Source organism: Mytilus edulis, chromosome 4 (genome assembly GCF_963676685.1).
Source record: "Mytilus edulis chromosome 4, xbMytEdul2.2, whole genome shotgun sequence".
Lineage (NCBI taxonomy): Eukaryota > Metazoa > Mollusca > Bivalvia > Mytilida > Mytilidae > Mytilus > Mytilus edulis.
The window spans coordinates 21378164-21395066 of NC_092347.1; the positions used below are offsets into that span (position 1 = coordinate 21378164).

The 16903-nt window shown below is 32.2% G+C and overlaps 1 protein-coding gene across 1 annotated transcript; it reads left to right on the forward strand.

The window, feature by feature from the left end:
• The first annotated feature begins 3795 nt into the window (after window positions 1-3795).
• LOC139519204 (lachesin-like) lies at window positions 3796-15981 on the forward strand. The gene is made up of 7 exons (XM_071311104.1): window positions 3796-4213; window positions 5074-5153; window positions 7173-7243; window positions 8124-8334; window positions 9904-10044; window positions 10718-10846; window positions 14506-15981. The coding sequence occupies exons 2-7, from the start codon at window positions 5075-5077 to the stop codon at window positions 14901-14903; spliced, it is 1029 nt and encodes a 342-aa protein (XP_071167205.1). The 5' UTR covers window positions 3796-4213; window position 5074; the 3' UTR covers window positions 14904-15981.
• The last annotated feature ends 922 nt before the right edge of the window (window positions 15982-16903 follow it).

Consider the following 16903-nt stretch of genomic DNA (forward strand, 5'->3'; position numbering starts at 1 on the left):
AATTCTGTGGAAAACGTTTGACTTGTGTAATTTCTGGAATATTTTGTTTCTAAAACTATGACTGAAAATTAAAACATATGATTTAGTTAAATAAAAAATGAGTTAATAAATAGGAATTAAAATAAATGTACAAGGTTACGAATTGTAGATGAGCAATAGAATTCCTAGAAAGCGGTCCTCACAATTCATAGTTCTGTCACATGTGTATTTGTGTTTTAAATCGTGTAATCTAGTTAGTTTTCTGTGAAGTAAGCATTGGCATAGTACACTATTATGTTCCAGAGTAAGCTTCTGTTATGCCCCAAACATAAAAGTACGATGAAATTATAATACTTTAGTTGATTGGTTGGTTGTTGGTTTCTTAACGTCCAGTGGCAAATATTTCATGCATATACAGGACGAGAACAAGTTCACAATAAATACAATAGGTAGACCATCTGGGATGATGGTCGGGGAAATTTGGACTGCCACTGGAAAATGAGGATATATTGGATAGGGACAGAAAATTTGCCTTGCAACAGGCCACCTACGGACCCCTCAAAGAGTTGTTGCAAGGGTTCTTAACGTGCAAAGACTGTGGCACTCTCTGTACACGAGGCATCGGATTTAACGTCCCCATTCTGACCGGACGTGACTGCGAACTTGATACATCCCGCACAGCCAAACGGACGCCCCACTTCGGCAAGCGTTTTACTGCTGGTCGGGAGAAGACCAAGTGACCATATCTCTATTCCCCAGTCACCCTTGGGGAATAATACTTTAGTTTAACAGTGTCTAAAATGAACAACTTACCAGTATTAAGAATCATTAACAAGACGTAGCATTGGAACATATGGACTTTCATTTTGGTAAATATAGGTAAAATTACTCAAGTCTAGTGGATTTATACTCTAACTCCAGAGTAGTTATTTGTTTTTTTAATTTCATATTGAAGTAAGTACCATCTGACGATTCCCATAGGCAGGTACTTAATTTCAAATAAAAACATAAAATCTAATTAAAAATCATTTTTGTAAAAAAATTAAAACTCTTGAGGACATTTTGGGCATTTAAATGAAATAGATTAGAAATATTTTGTAAGACTTGGCAATAACTTTCAGGAGTATTTGTTTGATGAATGATACCGTACCAAAGTTATGGTTCGAGTTTACTTTAGACACGTGATATTGAAGAAATTAATTTCATATTTTGGCAGGTAACTTACTGATTTCCAAAATGAAAAAAGGTTTTTTTTCATTAGTTTTATCGGTCACATGTACTCCTGTGGTAGCGTTCGTAATACACGGATTCGATTCCGACCATGTTGTGAGTAAATTATATATTTTCAATTGCTGTCTTTCATGTGCAGGAAGATTCGATGTATGTTACCAAGTGAGCTAGAGTATATAAATCTTTGTTTGTGGATTGATCTAGTATTAGTACTTCAGGCTGGCCTCCATAATGTTCTATAATTAATTACAGGGAATTTAAGGGTAAACTTTAAAAAGTTACCAATCAAATTATAGAAATAGACCAGTGGGGGAGGGGAGGATGGGTGTATAAGGGTATACTTATATAAATTCAGCAATCCAATAGCAAAAAATATCTATAGGTATTATATTGCATTTAACGAGGTCAGTGGGGGTGTAAGGTAATATACTTAAAAACATTCAGCACTCCAATGACATTAAAAGATATCTAGAGGTATTATATGGCATTGACAATAGACCAGTAGGGTGTAAGGGCAGACTTATATACATTCAGCAATCTAATAACAAAAATGTCTAGAGGTAGTAAATTGTATTTACCATGGACCAGTGAGGATGTAGGGGTTTGCTTAGATGAATTGAGCACTCCAATAACAGAAAAAAGATTTTTAGAGGTACAACATGACATTAAACAAAGACCATCGGGGGTGTAAGGGTATACTTAAATAAATTCAGTAATCCAGAAAAAGTTATCTAGAGGTAGTATACGGCATTTATCATAGACCAATGTGGTTGTACGGGTACACTCATATGAATTATGCAGTTCAATAACAGTAGAGGGTATTTTGTTGCATTTATCATAGGCAGTGTCTATACGATATGTCGGTATCTTAATTTTCACCAGAATAGAAATATTGTGAATAAATTTGAAAGTCCACGATAAATTCCCATAAGTACAATCAAGACAATCTCCTTTCTATGGTTATATTATTTCGTTTCAGTATAATAATTCTATTTATCAATCTGACATGAATTCCTCCCAACTTTCGTATGTTGTTGTTGTTTTCTATTCAAGTCAATCATTCCAAGGTGTTCTGTACTCCCCATGACAAATTAAATTACGGTATTTTGAGTTTTTTTTAAATTTATATTTTTGACAATAGGAAAATAAAAACGATTTTTTGCGGCTCTACCATGCTAAATGTCGAATTTTAATTTATTTTTTCTTCACGAATCAGACAAAATTAATGATTTAATACGATTTTATAATTTGATTTGCAATTTTAGCTACTAGAAAATAGTAAAAGCCGTTTTTAAAATATTAACAATTGTTGTTTCACGCAGTTTCTTTGATACATGATTGTTTCGATTATTGTCTAAGATGGTACATCTTATTTTTAAAAATCCACAGGTATTTTATGAATTGAGGTCAACAAAAATAAAAGGACGTTGCAACTGTACATGAAAAAGGTACGATAACAATTGGAATTGGCAATTGATTAAAACAATATGACCGCCACATGCATTTACTAAACGAAGTTTTATTAGTGGGAAATAAATTGAAAGATTATGATTTGAATACTAGTAAAAGAATTATGATATTGGCTTTTTTCTTGTTCACTTTGCAACGACGTTTTAAAAAAATGTTTATTTTCGTTGCGAAGTGGACATTCTATCATGGACATCAGTTAAAAATTGTCTGACACAAATCTTTTTGAACTTTTCTAAATATTTAAATACTTTTTGTGATGTTCCGATGTCACAGTAGCTCTTTGACAAACCATTTAAAAAGGAGAAAACATCATTATAAATTGTAATGCAATGTGATGCGACTGTCGTACAAGTGAGCGGTTTAGCTAGCTATAAAACCTGGTTAAATCCAACACTTTCACATAAGAAAATGTCTGTACCAAGTCAGGAATATGACAGTTGTTATCCATTAGTTTGAAGTGTTTCAGCTTTTGAATTTGTCATTTGATAAGGGACTTTCCTTTTTGAATTTTCTTTGAAATTCAGAATTTTTTATTTTACTTTTTGTATGATACTTTGAAAATTTTACTAACTTGTGGACAATAAAGGCATTTTTTTCAGCCCTTCGGTCTAATATGTTCAGATATTCCTTACCACAAAGCAGACTCAAAGGTTTTTCGTTGTCTTTTATTAATACAATTCAAAGACTGAGATAAGAAAAGAAAAAGAATAAATATGATATTATCACAATTTAAGCCCTTGTGAGTTAAAGAAGATATTTTTTCAAAGAAAAAAAACCCGCTTTATTTAGCAGTACAATAGTTTAAAGGCAATATTCAGAGGCCAACATCCAGTTACATCATTAAAGATGTCTTAAGTTGATCAGTCCCTGTTCTATTTATAGTTTTTTGTTTAGTAGGCATATCCGATATACAAAAACTGACATTTTGGTGAAGCCTACTTTATTATTCAGAGAAACTTTGAAAAGGATATACCTTTCAATGGAAAATTAGTTTATAATCAAACAACTAACTTTATAAAAAAATATTAAATCCAAATGCCTTTTGTCTAGTACCGGTTCATGTTATAAATACACTCATGTATTTGTATTGTAAAACGGTCAATTGCAGGATAAATATATTAAATGTTGAAGCAGGTGCTGTTACCCCTATCATTTTTGTTGTCGAGGAAACAATAATTATTAATGCTGACATTATTTTAGAAAAAATAAATCAAAGAACATTCAAAATTTAAAAAAAATAAAGTTTGTTTTTTTGTTAATGAGGTTAATTATAAATTACTAGATAAACAAATTAACAATCCGGAAGTATTATGTGCGAATATACACGTATAAATTGTGTAACAGTTAACATGAACTCTGACTTAAACTGAAATGTTTCCCCGTAGCCGGTGTAATGGAGTGATAAGTAGAGTAAAGTGGTCATTTCCAGGTGATCTCATAAATATCCGGCTTTGACAACCTTCTTTCTCCATCAATTAGTAGCATAGCGTGGATTCTGAGGATTTACATGTTATATTAATATTGAATTTGGAAGGTAAGCAATCCTAGTTTTTTACATACAACATTACCATGATTACATGACTCAATTTTTTAAAATTTTCATTCACATACAAACATTAGATCTGAAGCAGACTAAATTGAATATCAGGTAATCTTTCTCTCAAATTCAATGAGATTAATTTGATAGCCTTAGCTTTAAATTATTCAGAAAATGAACGTTATTTTTAAACGCGTGACATTAAGGTGTAGGTTAATGTCAAGTTATTTTCATGTTTCCTTGGAAACTTCTTTTAGAAGTCTGCCTCCGTTGGAATAAAGGATAAAACAGCAAGACGATTCGCGTAGTTTGATCCATAAGGAATGCCGTTGAAAAGAAGCGACCAAACGTAACAAATAAATGTCATGTTGTAAATGAAAACAAATCGAGCATCTTGATAATATTGGTTTCAAAGAACTTTGTGAGAATCATATTAGTTCCCTTTACACTCCAATCAAATACAAGTCTTATTTCACCAAACAACAACGAAATGCACAAAAACAGAAATACTATAGCCTGTCATAAGTGAGAAAATTCAGTTTATTGCAGAGATTATCATACATTGTACAGCTTCTTAACGTAAAAGCTGTTCATGTTGTTAAACTCAAAGGGAGAGATTTTTTTAAATGTGTTTTTCTTTTAAATTCTCTAGAATTTAGTTTTATTTTATCTCAGTGTTTTAAATTCTTTACTGTGGAAAACATGGAGAAGGCAACTACATTTGCCTCTGAATAATTATGAAAAAGAACGACCAAGCCGCCATGTGTAGTTCTCTTACACTAGAAGTTATCCACTTTTATTTGTAATTGTAAATAATGTCAAAACACACTTGACAAATTATATCATTTTCTTTGTAGGATGTTACTCTTCAACAAATTGTTCAAGTATTACAATTTAGTTGTAACTCTTCATTGCATAAGATATATACTTTCTGTCGGTGAGTTTAAGTAGTTATCTGTAAACAAACTACACTTGATATTTAGTAACAGCAAATAAACAACACACATGAAAACAAAATAGAGAATAATTCATATAATGGTAAAATTGTCAAACTTCTGCTTGGTCCCGTATACGTTATGACGACAAATTATCAATAAATTGGCTTCTTGGCTTTTGCTTCAAACAAGTCTGGGGTGTTTTGGGTTTTTTTTGCCTTAAAGCATGATAAGTTTAAGTTTCAGTTGGCCCTAGACTGACTTTCAGTGATTGTGGGTTTCGTGTCAGTATTGTGTCTTCAATTTATGTGTTATTTTTTTGTTTTGCTGTTATTGCTGTGTGTCAATCTTATGTTACAGTTTGTTCTTGAAGTGTTATTCTGTTTTATTCTGTTTGATTTTTCTGCCATGACTTTAAAGGAGTTTGAATGTCCCTTTGTTGCATCATTTCGCCACTCTTTTTCTGTAATTTAGAGTTGTCGTTGGTTGCAATCTAACATATTTGATTTCGTTTTTTGTTTTGTTATATCAGGCCTTTGTATTTTCGATTGAATTGTTTTACATTTTTGTCTGTTTGGAGTTTATTAGCATACTATATGATGTGGATGTGCTCATTGTACCTCTGCCTCATCGGTTTGCTAGTTGTGTGATCAAACTTTGAAGATGCACGTCAAAGGTCAATTTAGATAATTAAAGCATGGAGATTAAAAGTTACCGCTATGTAATTGTTATTTTCTATATATTTGCTTCGATTATGTTGGAAGAATAAACATAAAATGAAATGAGGTATTGTTAATGTATTGATGAGGCAGCAACCCAATGACAAAAATAACAAAACGGTGTTAAAAGGGCAACATACAACCCTCAGCAATAGACAAACGTCTTTTTTTATCGTACCAAATATAAAAAATAAATGTAAAAGAAGTTAACTAAAACAATCAAAAAGAAACCTGCAAAAATACACCCACCAAATTGAATGTCTCAATTTAACCCCAAAAAACATTAGCAGTGGCGGATCCAGAACTTTTCCTAAAGGGGGGCACTGACTGACCTAAGGGGAGCCCGCTCCAGTCATGTTTCAGTGATTCCCTATATAATCAACCATATTTTTCCCACCAAAGGGGGGAGGGCCCTAAGTCCCCCCTGGATCCGCCTATGATTAGGATATGACATATGCAAGCAGTGTTGAGATTTTTGAGAAATATTTTTTGTGGAAGGAAACTTCTGTGGTCATTGTAACCTGTATAAACACGTCCATATGTAAGTTGAAGTGGTTAGTAAAATTTAACTACATAACTATGTCAAAGTTTACACATTATTGGTAGGTTTTGGTTTTTTTAAATCCGTAAATCCGGTATCACGATATTTTATAGTATCAATTGAAATACAATCATGGGAAGATATTTATACGGCACAATAGAAATCCACTTGAAAAAAAATTGAGTCACTCCTTTAAAAACTTTAACAGGGAAATAATTACGGGGTAATGGGTTCAATATTATTGCACCTTCTAATGTCGAGTAACGTGCATTAAACATCAAAACTGGAAGCATGGACCTCTGGCGTATTCCACAGTACTTTAATTTTTTTTAAATACAAAGTAGTATCTAAGATATGATTTTGTAGTCCAGTTAAGTAACATGCACATTCCATATTTTGTGATTCACTTCGTGAAAGGTTACACATGAAATGGAATTAGTAATATTTCCATTAAGTATTGCCTTGCAAGGATATTTAATTGATATACATTTTACAATAGATTTGATTGGAAACTATAGCAGTTAACTCCCTAAACATAAGTTTTATAACGCATTTTATAGAATTTATATCTCACCTGGTAAGGGTTCGTAAAAACCTGTTTATGGAGTTATTTGCAGGCTCTCCACCCATAAATCATTTTTATACTTAAATAATCCCATACAATTAGGAACGCAAGAAACAACTTTTAGTTAAGTACACTGTATATCACAGATGCAAAACATTCGTAATATGACTACCAATATAGTGTTCTCTCTCTTTAGATCATGACCAAACAGTGTATGTTCTACTGAACATGACAGAAGTGTTCCTGAACTGTTCATCGAGTAAAGAGGTATAATATTCCTTAATTTGTTTTTCCCTTTTTTGTTGATTGTTCTTCAAAAGAATATGTGATTCAAGTGTTTCTTCTAAACAGTAGTAGTGAAGAACATTTTCAGTTGTGTATGATAGGATCTAACTTACTGATAACACTACATATTCACATAGTAGTAAAAGCTCAAGATAACCACATTGCAGGGTTCGACATAAACAAACCCAACAACACTGAAAAAGGAGACAATTACCAACTTAAGTCAATTTCACTGTGCAGTATGTCTCTTTTTATAATTAGTAACTATATAAACTAAATAATTGTATTTTTTCCTTAGAGGAGATAGGTTGTGTCGGGGTGTCATATCATGGATGTACTAAACGAAATGTATATCCTTAAACGATGTCTTTCTCTGGTTAACATTATAACTAACAAATCATATGTTCACATGTGTAATTATGTCTTTTGTTTGGGTTAAGCCATTTCGATTGATATTTTATAGTGTGCATTTCTATATTTTGATGTTACACTATTGTTTCAGATAAGGGTGGAGGTTTGGTACCATTAACACGTTTAAACCTGCAGCAATTGTTTGCACCTGTCCTGAGTCAGGAATCTGATTTTTAGTAGTTGTCGATTGTTGATGTGGTTCATAAGTGTTTCTCGTTTCTCGTTTTGTTTATATAGATTAGACCGTTGGTTTTCCCGTTTGAATGATTTTACACCAGTCATTTTTGGTGCCCTTTATAGCTTGCTGTTCGGTGTGAACCAAGGCTCCCTATTGAAGACCGTACTTTGATCTATAATGGTTTCTTTTTATAAATTGTTATTTGGATGTAGAGTTGTCTCATTGGCACTCATTCAACATCATCTTATATCTAAATCATTCACAACATTTCAGGTAGCATGGACACGTGGTGAAGAGGTTTTAGTTCAGGGAGGAATGAAAGTAACATCTGATCCAAGAATCCAGTTGATAATAGATACACATGTAAAGAGGCTACATATCAAAGATATAACGAGCAACTATACCGATGTATATCGATGTGTAGATTATATCGCGGGACAGATAAAGAATATTTCCATTGTAACGTATGATGTTTTTGTAGTTGGTAAGTGTTGTCATTTTCATGGGGAAATGTAAAGTTATTATATTTTTATCGTTGTCATGTCTACATCCATTGTTGATTAGATGGCTGTAGTTTTACTGTTACCTTTATTTCAGACATGTATTTTTTAAGCATGCAGTAGTTTTGCAAAAGAAACATACATGTACAGTAGTTGTCGTTTGTTTATGTAATATATACGTGTTTCTCGTTTCTCGTTTTGTTTATATAGATTAGACCGTTGGTTTTCCCGTTTGAATGGTTTTACACTAGTAATTTTGGGGCCCTTTATAGCTTGTTGTTCGGTGTGAGCTAAGGCTCCGTGTTGAAGGCCGTACTTTAACCTATAATGGTTTACTTTTTAAATTGTTATTTGTATGGAGAGTTGTCTCATTGGCACTCACACCACATCTTCCTATATCTATATTTATCAATTTATTTTCAAAACCTATTCTGGTGTACATTACTATAGTTCTACTATGTTACACGAGGCTAACTATTAACGTAATGGTTCTGTTGCATGATCAGTATACTGCAAAGTACGAGCTTTTCATTTAAAAGGGAGTAGGTGTGAAAGTTTGAAGTCGGAAAAAGTAGGATTTCCGTGTCATTATTCCAAAGGTTTTTCATGATTATTCAAGTAAAAAGGAAAATAACAGAAATACCGAATTCCAAGGAAAATCGAAGCGGAATTGATAAATCAAAACCTCAAACAAATCAAATAAATGGATAACAACTGTTATATTCCTGACTTGGTACATGAGTATTCTTGTGTAGAAAATGGTGGATTAAACCTTGTTTTATAGCTATACCTATTCCTCTCATTTGTTAGACAGTCTCATAGAATTCCATTATATTGACTACAATGTATGAAAAAACAAACAGATATATAATAGTTAAAAACGTAAAAAAATAGGTGTCCAGCAGTTGACCTTCTATAAAAACAATGAAATATACCGACAATTAAAAACAAAAAGGTATATAGACAAAGCAAATTAGCAAAAACAACAATGACGGGATGTACCAGTATCGAGCCACGTCACTACAAAAAATAAATAAAATAAAATTATACTGTAACCCTTTATTAAGACGATAAATAACGCCAGTACTTCAAGACCATCGTGTATATTTTGTGAAGTTGATACGGAATATTTATGAACAAACTCTTAGTTGATACAAGGTCGAATACAGTTTCAATCTTTTAGATAATTTACACTTTTGATGTAAACTTAGCAACATAAATGTATCGATGTTAGCGCATTGTAGCTATTATTAAGGTAAGGATAAACATAAACTGTTACTTCTAAATTAAATGTAATTTATGAAACAAAATGTTAAACAAGCTTTACACCAGTATACGTGTGTCAATGAGACAGACATCCAACAACGAAAATACACAAAAGAAACCAAATTTTTTTCTAAGGATCTTGTCTATATTGTCCAGCTATCTTACAAAGTGTCAGTGTGGGAATTAGTGTAAGCTTCTTGTTGCATCATTATTATAGAATTCCAATAAAGGAGATGTGAAGAAAAAAATAATGTCTTTTGATAATAGATTTTGTTTAAACGTTGTAGAGGACCTTTATATAACGGACAATACAGCCAGCTTTACAGCAGTAGAAGGGACGACAGTTAAAATGACTTGTCCTGTTTATGGGAGACCCGAACCAAACATTAAATGGTACATATGGTACATCAGTAGTAGTTATTTACAAGGTATTCACATATGTAAAGACAAAATACTCACTCACATAGGGAAATAAAGGATGCTCGTCCCGTGTACGTCCTGCATAAATCATTACGTTAGATTACATTAGACATTAGTAGAATTTGTATAATTATCACAAATATAGTGTACAGAGAAAAACGCTAGATAGACGACAAAAAGTGAGAAAGGACATATTGTCACGGCAGACCCAAATTGTGTAATCAAATATTACATGTTATATCAATATGGACAAATGATAGTTACACACAAATATCATATCAATAGCAATATGGACAAATGATAGTTACACACAATATCAATAGCAATATGGATAAATGATAGTTACACACAAATACCAATAGCAATATGGACAAATGATAGTTACACACAAATGATAGTTACACAAAAATATCAAAATGAGAAGACAGAAATAAAAACAAACATGTAGCAATGAACGAAAAGTTTTAAAATATTTAATAAAACTACTATTTTTGACAATATGCTTCAACTATAAAGTTATCATTTAAAATATCTTCATATATATTATATAGTTCTTAATACATTGTAAACTTACCGTACACACTAGATGACTGAATCACTGATATGAATACATTTATACCGGTAATCAAACCCTTTTTATAATTAAATGTTTTTTAATTTATGTAATTCGTTTTGTTGTAGACATCGGTATATCTGGAAATGTGTTAGAAATACGAAATTTTACCAGGGATTGTGGGGTTCCTTATATGTGCATAGCGAAGCATAAACTAACCAAATCTTTAAATCATACTTGGACGCCTATGCCAGAATGTAAGTTTATCTCGTGTAACAGCCTATACCAGAATGTAAGTTTATCTCGTGTAACAGCCTATACCAGAATGTAAGTTTATCTCGTGTAACAGCCTATACCAGAATGTAAGTTTATCTCGTGTAACAGCCTATACCAGAATGTAAGTTTATCTCGTGTAACAGCCTATACCAGAATGTAAGTTTATCTCGTGTAACAGCCTATACCAGAATGTAAGTTGATCTCGTGTAACTTTACTCTTTCCTGTGATTTTATCATTGTATTCTTCTTCGTTGTTTTTTTAAAGCAATTGCTTTTATGCCGTCGCGTATGGCCATCTTTGTGACCCAGATCAGAGACTCCGCCCAGATCAAGCCATAGTATTTTGTTAAACAGGCTCCTGGTCAGTCATTCTTTAAGGTTTATGTACCCTTCTGTAGCCATTTTTGTACGAACTTTTCAAACTTCAATTGTATCAAAACTACAGATATAATGAATAATAGAGATAGGCCATTTTGTACATATTCCAAGGGGAAACTTGATGCAAAGCATTATTTTTTACTGTTCCATTGCATTTAATAGAAAAAGAGGACTTTGTGGCAAATAAATCAAGATTTTTATAGAAAATCCACAGCCTTTATCCTTGTACTCTCATATTTGGCAATTTGATGACTGATAGATATAGGATTATTGCATGCAGTGCTAGCATTGATTTCCTTAAAACAAGTTTATAAATGTAGTTATTGGTTAAGACAAGTATAAATATGGCAAAAATCAAGTACACCTTTTAGGGTGCGCTCGACTTTAGTGACTCAGCATGAGGTGTTTTGGAATTTACAGGTTACTTAGAACTTTTTGTAAAAAATAAACACTAGCACATCATAGAAAATCAAGTGAGTAATTTATGTTTCAAATTTTATAACAAAAATCTCTATATTAAAGGCTGTGGATTTTCTATAAAAATCTTGATTTATTTGCCACAAAGTCCTTTTTTTCTATCAAATGCAATGAAACAGTAAAAAGTAATGCTTTGCATCAAGTTTCCCCTTGGAACATGTACTAAATGGCCTATCTCTATTATTTATTATATCATTAGTTTTGATACAATTGAGGTTTGAAAAATTCGTACAAAAATGGCTACAGAAGGGTACATAAACCTTAACACCTATGTATGTTTTCTAATGCAATACATAGCTTGAAACTTTAAAAAAAAGTTAGTGGATTTAAGAAGTTTCAGAATATGTTCTTGTAGATGTATTTTTGTATTTAAAGGGTCAACCGTTTGACTATCAAATAACATAGAAGTCCGAGTGAAAAAAAGTACATTTTAATAAATGCGATTCCGTTTTCCGCCGTTCGTACGATGATTCAACAAAATATGGATTCATTTCAGTTGTTGATTTAGTATTGAAAATTTAACTGAATTATCTCCTAATAAATACGTTTTTTTATGTTTAATTTGTGTTTCTTTAAGAGGTCAGGTGCTCTTGTTCATTCATAAAATTATCGTTCATTCATACATTTATCGTAAAATCAAAATCACTACACAGGTTAATGCGTATGTCAAATTATTACCTGTAATCTAAAAATAGACAAACTTTATTTGCGCAAATAATTTAGCGGAACGAAACCCTTGTTGAAAACACATAACAATAAGTTCGTTTTCCTTTTCTGTCAAAACTCCGTAATATTTATCGATCACCTTACTAATGAAATGGACCCGTCCAAACGTAGTAGATGCCAAGTCGGTCCAGATGAAGAGATATTTACAATTTGGAATTTTCTAGTTTATTAATACATAGATTGAAAAAAAGTACGTCTTTTTAAATATCATGATCAAAACTGGGTTTGCATAACAAATGTCAGATGAAACCATTATCCTCGTCTTTTCAGTGAACAAGTCTACTACGTTTGTTGACACTCGAAGGTCCACCGTGTTAGCAATTTTATTTCACATGTTTTCGAAATATTGAAGATCATTTTTCGCAATGTTTCCTGAAAATTGATAAATATCAAAGCAACGTAGAGCTGTTTGTTCTTGTTCGTATAATAAAATTGAGAATGGAAATGGGGAATTTGTCAAAGAGACAACAACCCGACCATAGAAAAACATACAACAGCAGAATTAAGGTCACCAACAGGTCTTCAATGCAGCGAAAAATTCCCGCACCCGGAGGCGTCCTTCAGCTGGCCCCTATACAATATATATACTAGTTCAGTGATAACGATTTAATGTCATGTTTGTCTGTGATGACCCCCCTTTTCGGGATTGCATGAGAATTGTAGTTATCTCGTACCCACATGCACTTGTTTCTATCCATAGGAAGGTCGACTATCCATATAAAACTATTTATATGGATAATAGACCTTCCTATGGATAGAAACAAGTGCCTGTGCTCGTACCGCATCAGAAGGACACATATCAACTGAGCAATAATGTTTGGAACTTAGTTTTAAAAATGATGACAAAGTAACATTATGAAAATATTTTTATTAAGCTGAAATATACATTTATTCTTTACATGTTTATGTCTTGTAAGATATTTTATTTCTTTCCCGTTTTTTAACATCTGCGTCTGGAAAGTTGAAATGTTTTAACTTAATCATTTGTGTTAATGGTTAAATATAAATTAATAATGAAAATTGTTAAAATTAAATCAATAAAGGAAATTATTGCCAAGGAAGTTACAAACACTACCAGGGGATAATCCATGATGATTTCTTTTCGAGTTATATGTTTCAGCACATGTATATTTGACCCCAACTTTAGCCTGGTAAACGTGTTGTCTCCTTTTGAAATATAAAACATATTAAAAATGACTTTCTGCTAAAGTCTTTTATTTATATAAAGTTAAAACCTTCTTACTTTTAACTAGACAACACTCATGTCAGGTTTAATTCTTGTATATATGTGGATGAAAAATAAAAGTCCCCAAACATTAACATGGCAGCAATTGCTTTTACAGCCTTTAAGGCTTTGATTTAAGAAAGGATATAAAAGTCATTGTTTATCATAGATAAAATCAAAAGTGAGAGAAAAATGACAATACTCTTGCCGATCAAGAAAGGTGAAACATTTATAATTGATATAAGAGGATGTGGTATGAGTGCCAATGAGACAATTCTCACTACCTTTATGCCATATGCACTATTGTTGCACTGTCACTGCCAAACAAACTTGTATTTTAGGAACCATCTGTTTTTCACACAGTATATGATTCAACAGTTCTATTGCAATGTAATGCAAACTTGGTTTCTACTCTGAGATTACTTGCATTTACTGATAGCTATTTCAAAGTCAATAACAACGAGCAAAATCCATACCACACCATTTACTGATAGCTATTTCAAAGTCAATAACAACGTGCAAAATCCATACCACACTATATAGTAAGCTATAAAAGGCCCCGAAATGACAAATGAAACCATTCAAACAAAAACAAGAAAATTAACACCCAAATTTATGTACAAAACAAAAATAAATATGATATACATCAATATATGACACCCACTGAATAACTGGCCCCTGACTTGAGATAGACACATACAGAATGTGAAAGGGTTAAACCTGTTTGTTGGCGCCAACCCCATCAAATACGTACTTAGCATTTGAAAATTGAAGTTTAGCAAACACATGTTTGTATTTAGTGAAAAAGTTAAGGTACATTTCTTTCATTTTCAGTTCCACCTGATATCACTGCGAATGCTGCTTCGCACAAATTCAACACAACGAGTGAAGGAATCTACTTTTCAGCCAAATATAGTGATGAATTCAAATTGTCATGTAATATCACAGCAAATCCGTTTTACAATGTAACATGGACTAAAGGTGATGTGTGGCTAGCAAATATCAATTATATGGATGAAAAAAGGCCAAAAATTGACACAAATACAAACGTAGCTATGAGTTATGATTGTGTTTTTAATTTAAAACCTATCAATCAAAATGAACATACTCATAAAACTTCTATCGTGAGCCGTCTTACAGATCCAGTCATGTTTGGTGAATATAAATGCATAACATCTAATCAATATGGTTATGATGAACAAATCTTCAACATTATTCAGAAAGTTGGATAAAATAATTCATATGATTAATGATTTTTTTAATATTTTTTTGTTACTGCTATTTTATCTGGGTCTTGCCAAATATGGTTATATACGGTTGTGATTTTGCTATGAAGGGTTCGTAAAATAACCAAATGTGTGTGATCAGTCGGATTATAGCAATTACTAACTGTGTGTTCTCAGAAAATGAGAACAATACTAAAATGTGTGTTTTCGGACGGATGAGTAAAATCACCAATGTATGTGATTTGTCAGATGAGAACAATAATAAATTTTAATAAAATGTTTGTGCTCAGGAGATTGGGAACAACAATAAGATTGATGTGCCCTGTCGAATGAAAACAATAACCAAATGTGTGTGCTCAATAGATGGGAATAAAAAAATATGTGTGCTCAGTCGGATGAGAACAACAACTTAATATGTCTTGCCAGGCGAATAAGAACAATAAGTTACTCAATGTGCGTGCTCAATCGGATTATAACAATGACCAGCTATCATGTATTGTCAGTTGGGTGAGAACAATTGCTAAATGTGCGTGTTCAGTCGGATGAAAACAATTGCCAAATGTGCGTGTTCAGTCGGATGAGAACAATTGCTAAATGTGCGTGTTCAGTTGGATGAGAACGATTGCTAAATGTGCGTTCTCAGTCGGATGAGAACACTAACTATAAACGCGTGCCTAGTCGGAAATGAACAATAATGTAATGTGCGTGCTCAGTCGGAAAAGAACAATAACCAAATGAGTGTTTTAAGTTAGATAAGAGCAATACAATATAATGTGTACCCGATAGGATACTAACAACAATAAAATGAATGTTCTCTGTCGTATAAGAAAAAAGCAATAAAATGGGTGTTTTCAGACAGATGAGAGCAATAAACAAGTGTTTCTGCTCAGTCAGATAGGATTAATCCAAAAAGATATGTGTACAGACCCTAAGTTCTTATTTCGTGTAAAGTTTGGATGAAGACTATAGTTGTAACGTAATTGTCCTTCGTAACGTTAGTTCTACATTTTGGTTTGTTCAAAATTGTTGTTATAGATCATTTATAATTTCAAAAATAAAGTTAGACTACTTGATAGAAAAAAAATATAGCATTCGTTTGTTTGTTTTAAGGTCAACGTCTAAAAGCCTACATGTCGTATATATTCATGATAAGAACAAACTGACAGTTATTTAAATAGACAGGTTCTGCCAATTGGACCAGATGATGTAGAGGGTAAATAAAGACAACAGTAGTATATCGCTGTTCGAAAGGTCAAAAATCGATTGAGAAAAATCAAATCCCGTTACAAACTAAAACTGAGGAAAACACATCAAATATAAGAGGAAAACACCAAAGTGCAACAAAAAACCAATCAACAATGCAACACACACAGAAACGAGCTGTAAGATATCAATTGCCATTTGTGAAAGATTTAACCTGCCACTGAAAAAAAATTTGTGGAGACATGTTACACTACAAAGGTCAACCTTCATCCCTATGAAATAGATGTTGAATAAGGCTTTCAAATCCCGATTCTGACCGGTTGTAACTCTGTATAAGTATATTACACACAAGGAAAAGAAAACCCCGCTATTCAGCAGATCTCATGGCCAATATTTAAAAACAAAATTCCCTTTGGGAGAATTAAAAGCCAGTGCTATTACAAAAATTTCTATTTTTATTTGTTCTGATGACATATTTATATACATATTGATTTCCGTCCTTGATCATGTTGATTTAAATTCAACTTTTTAAATATTGAAGTTTTTTTTTTAAACTTCCTATGCTTAGAATTATGTGATATTTTCAATGTAAATATAGATCAATTTAACTACAGTTTCGAATATATTTTTTTAACCAAAGTTTGTTTACACGAGGAAACATTGTAAAATAAATGTAAAGTATTCTCTAAATTATGTCGATGTTGAAAGAACTATATATTTAATTTTTGGTAAATTTCATAAATTTAACCAGAAAATCTGTAAACCTTCTTAATTATATGAGGGATTACATAAAATCGCTAGTT

Excerpts from the sequence above, each read along its gene's own strand:
- LOC139519204 (XM_071311104.1), top strand. The coding sequence starts at position 5,075 with ATGTTACTCTTCAACAAATTGTTCAAGTATTACAATTTAGTTGTAACT. Across the intron at positions 8,335-9,903 it reads GTATGATGTTTTTGTAGTTG|AGGACCTTTATATAACGGAC; the intron begins GTAAGTGTTGTC and ends TAAACGTTGTAG. Across the intron at positions 10,045-10,717 it reads CAGTAGTAGTTATTTACAAG|ACATCGGTATATCTGGAAAT; the intron begins GTATTCACATAT and ends GTTTTGTTGTAG.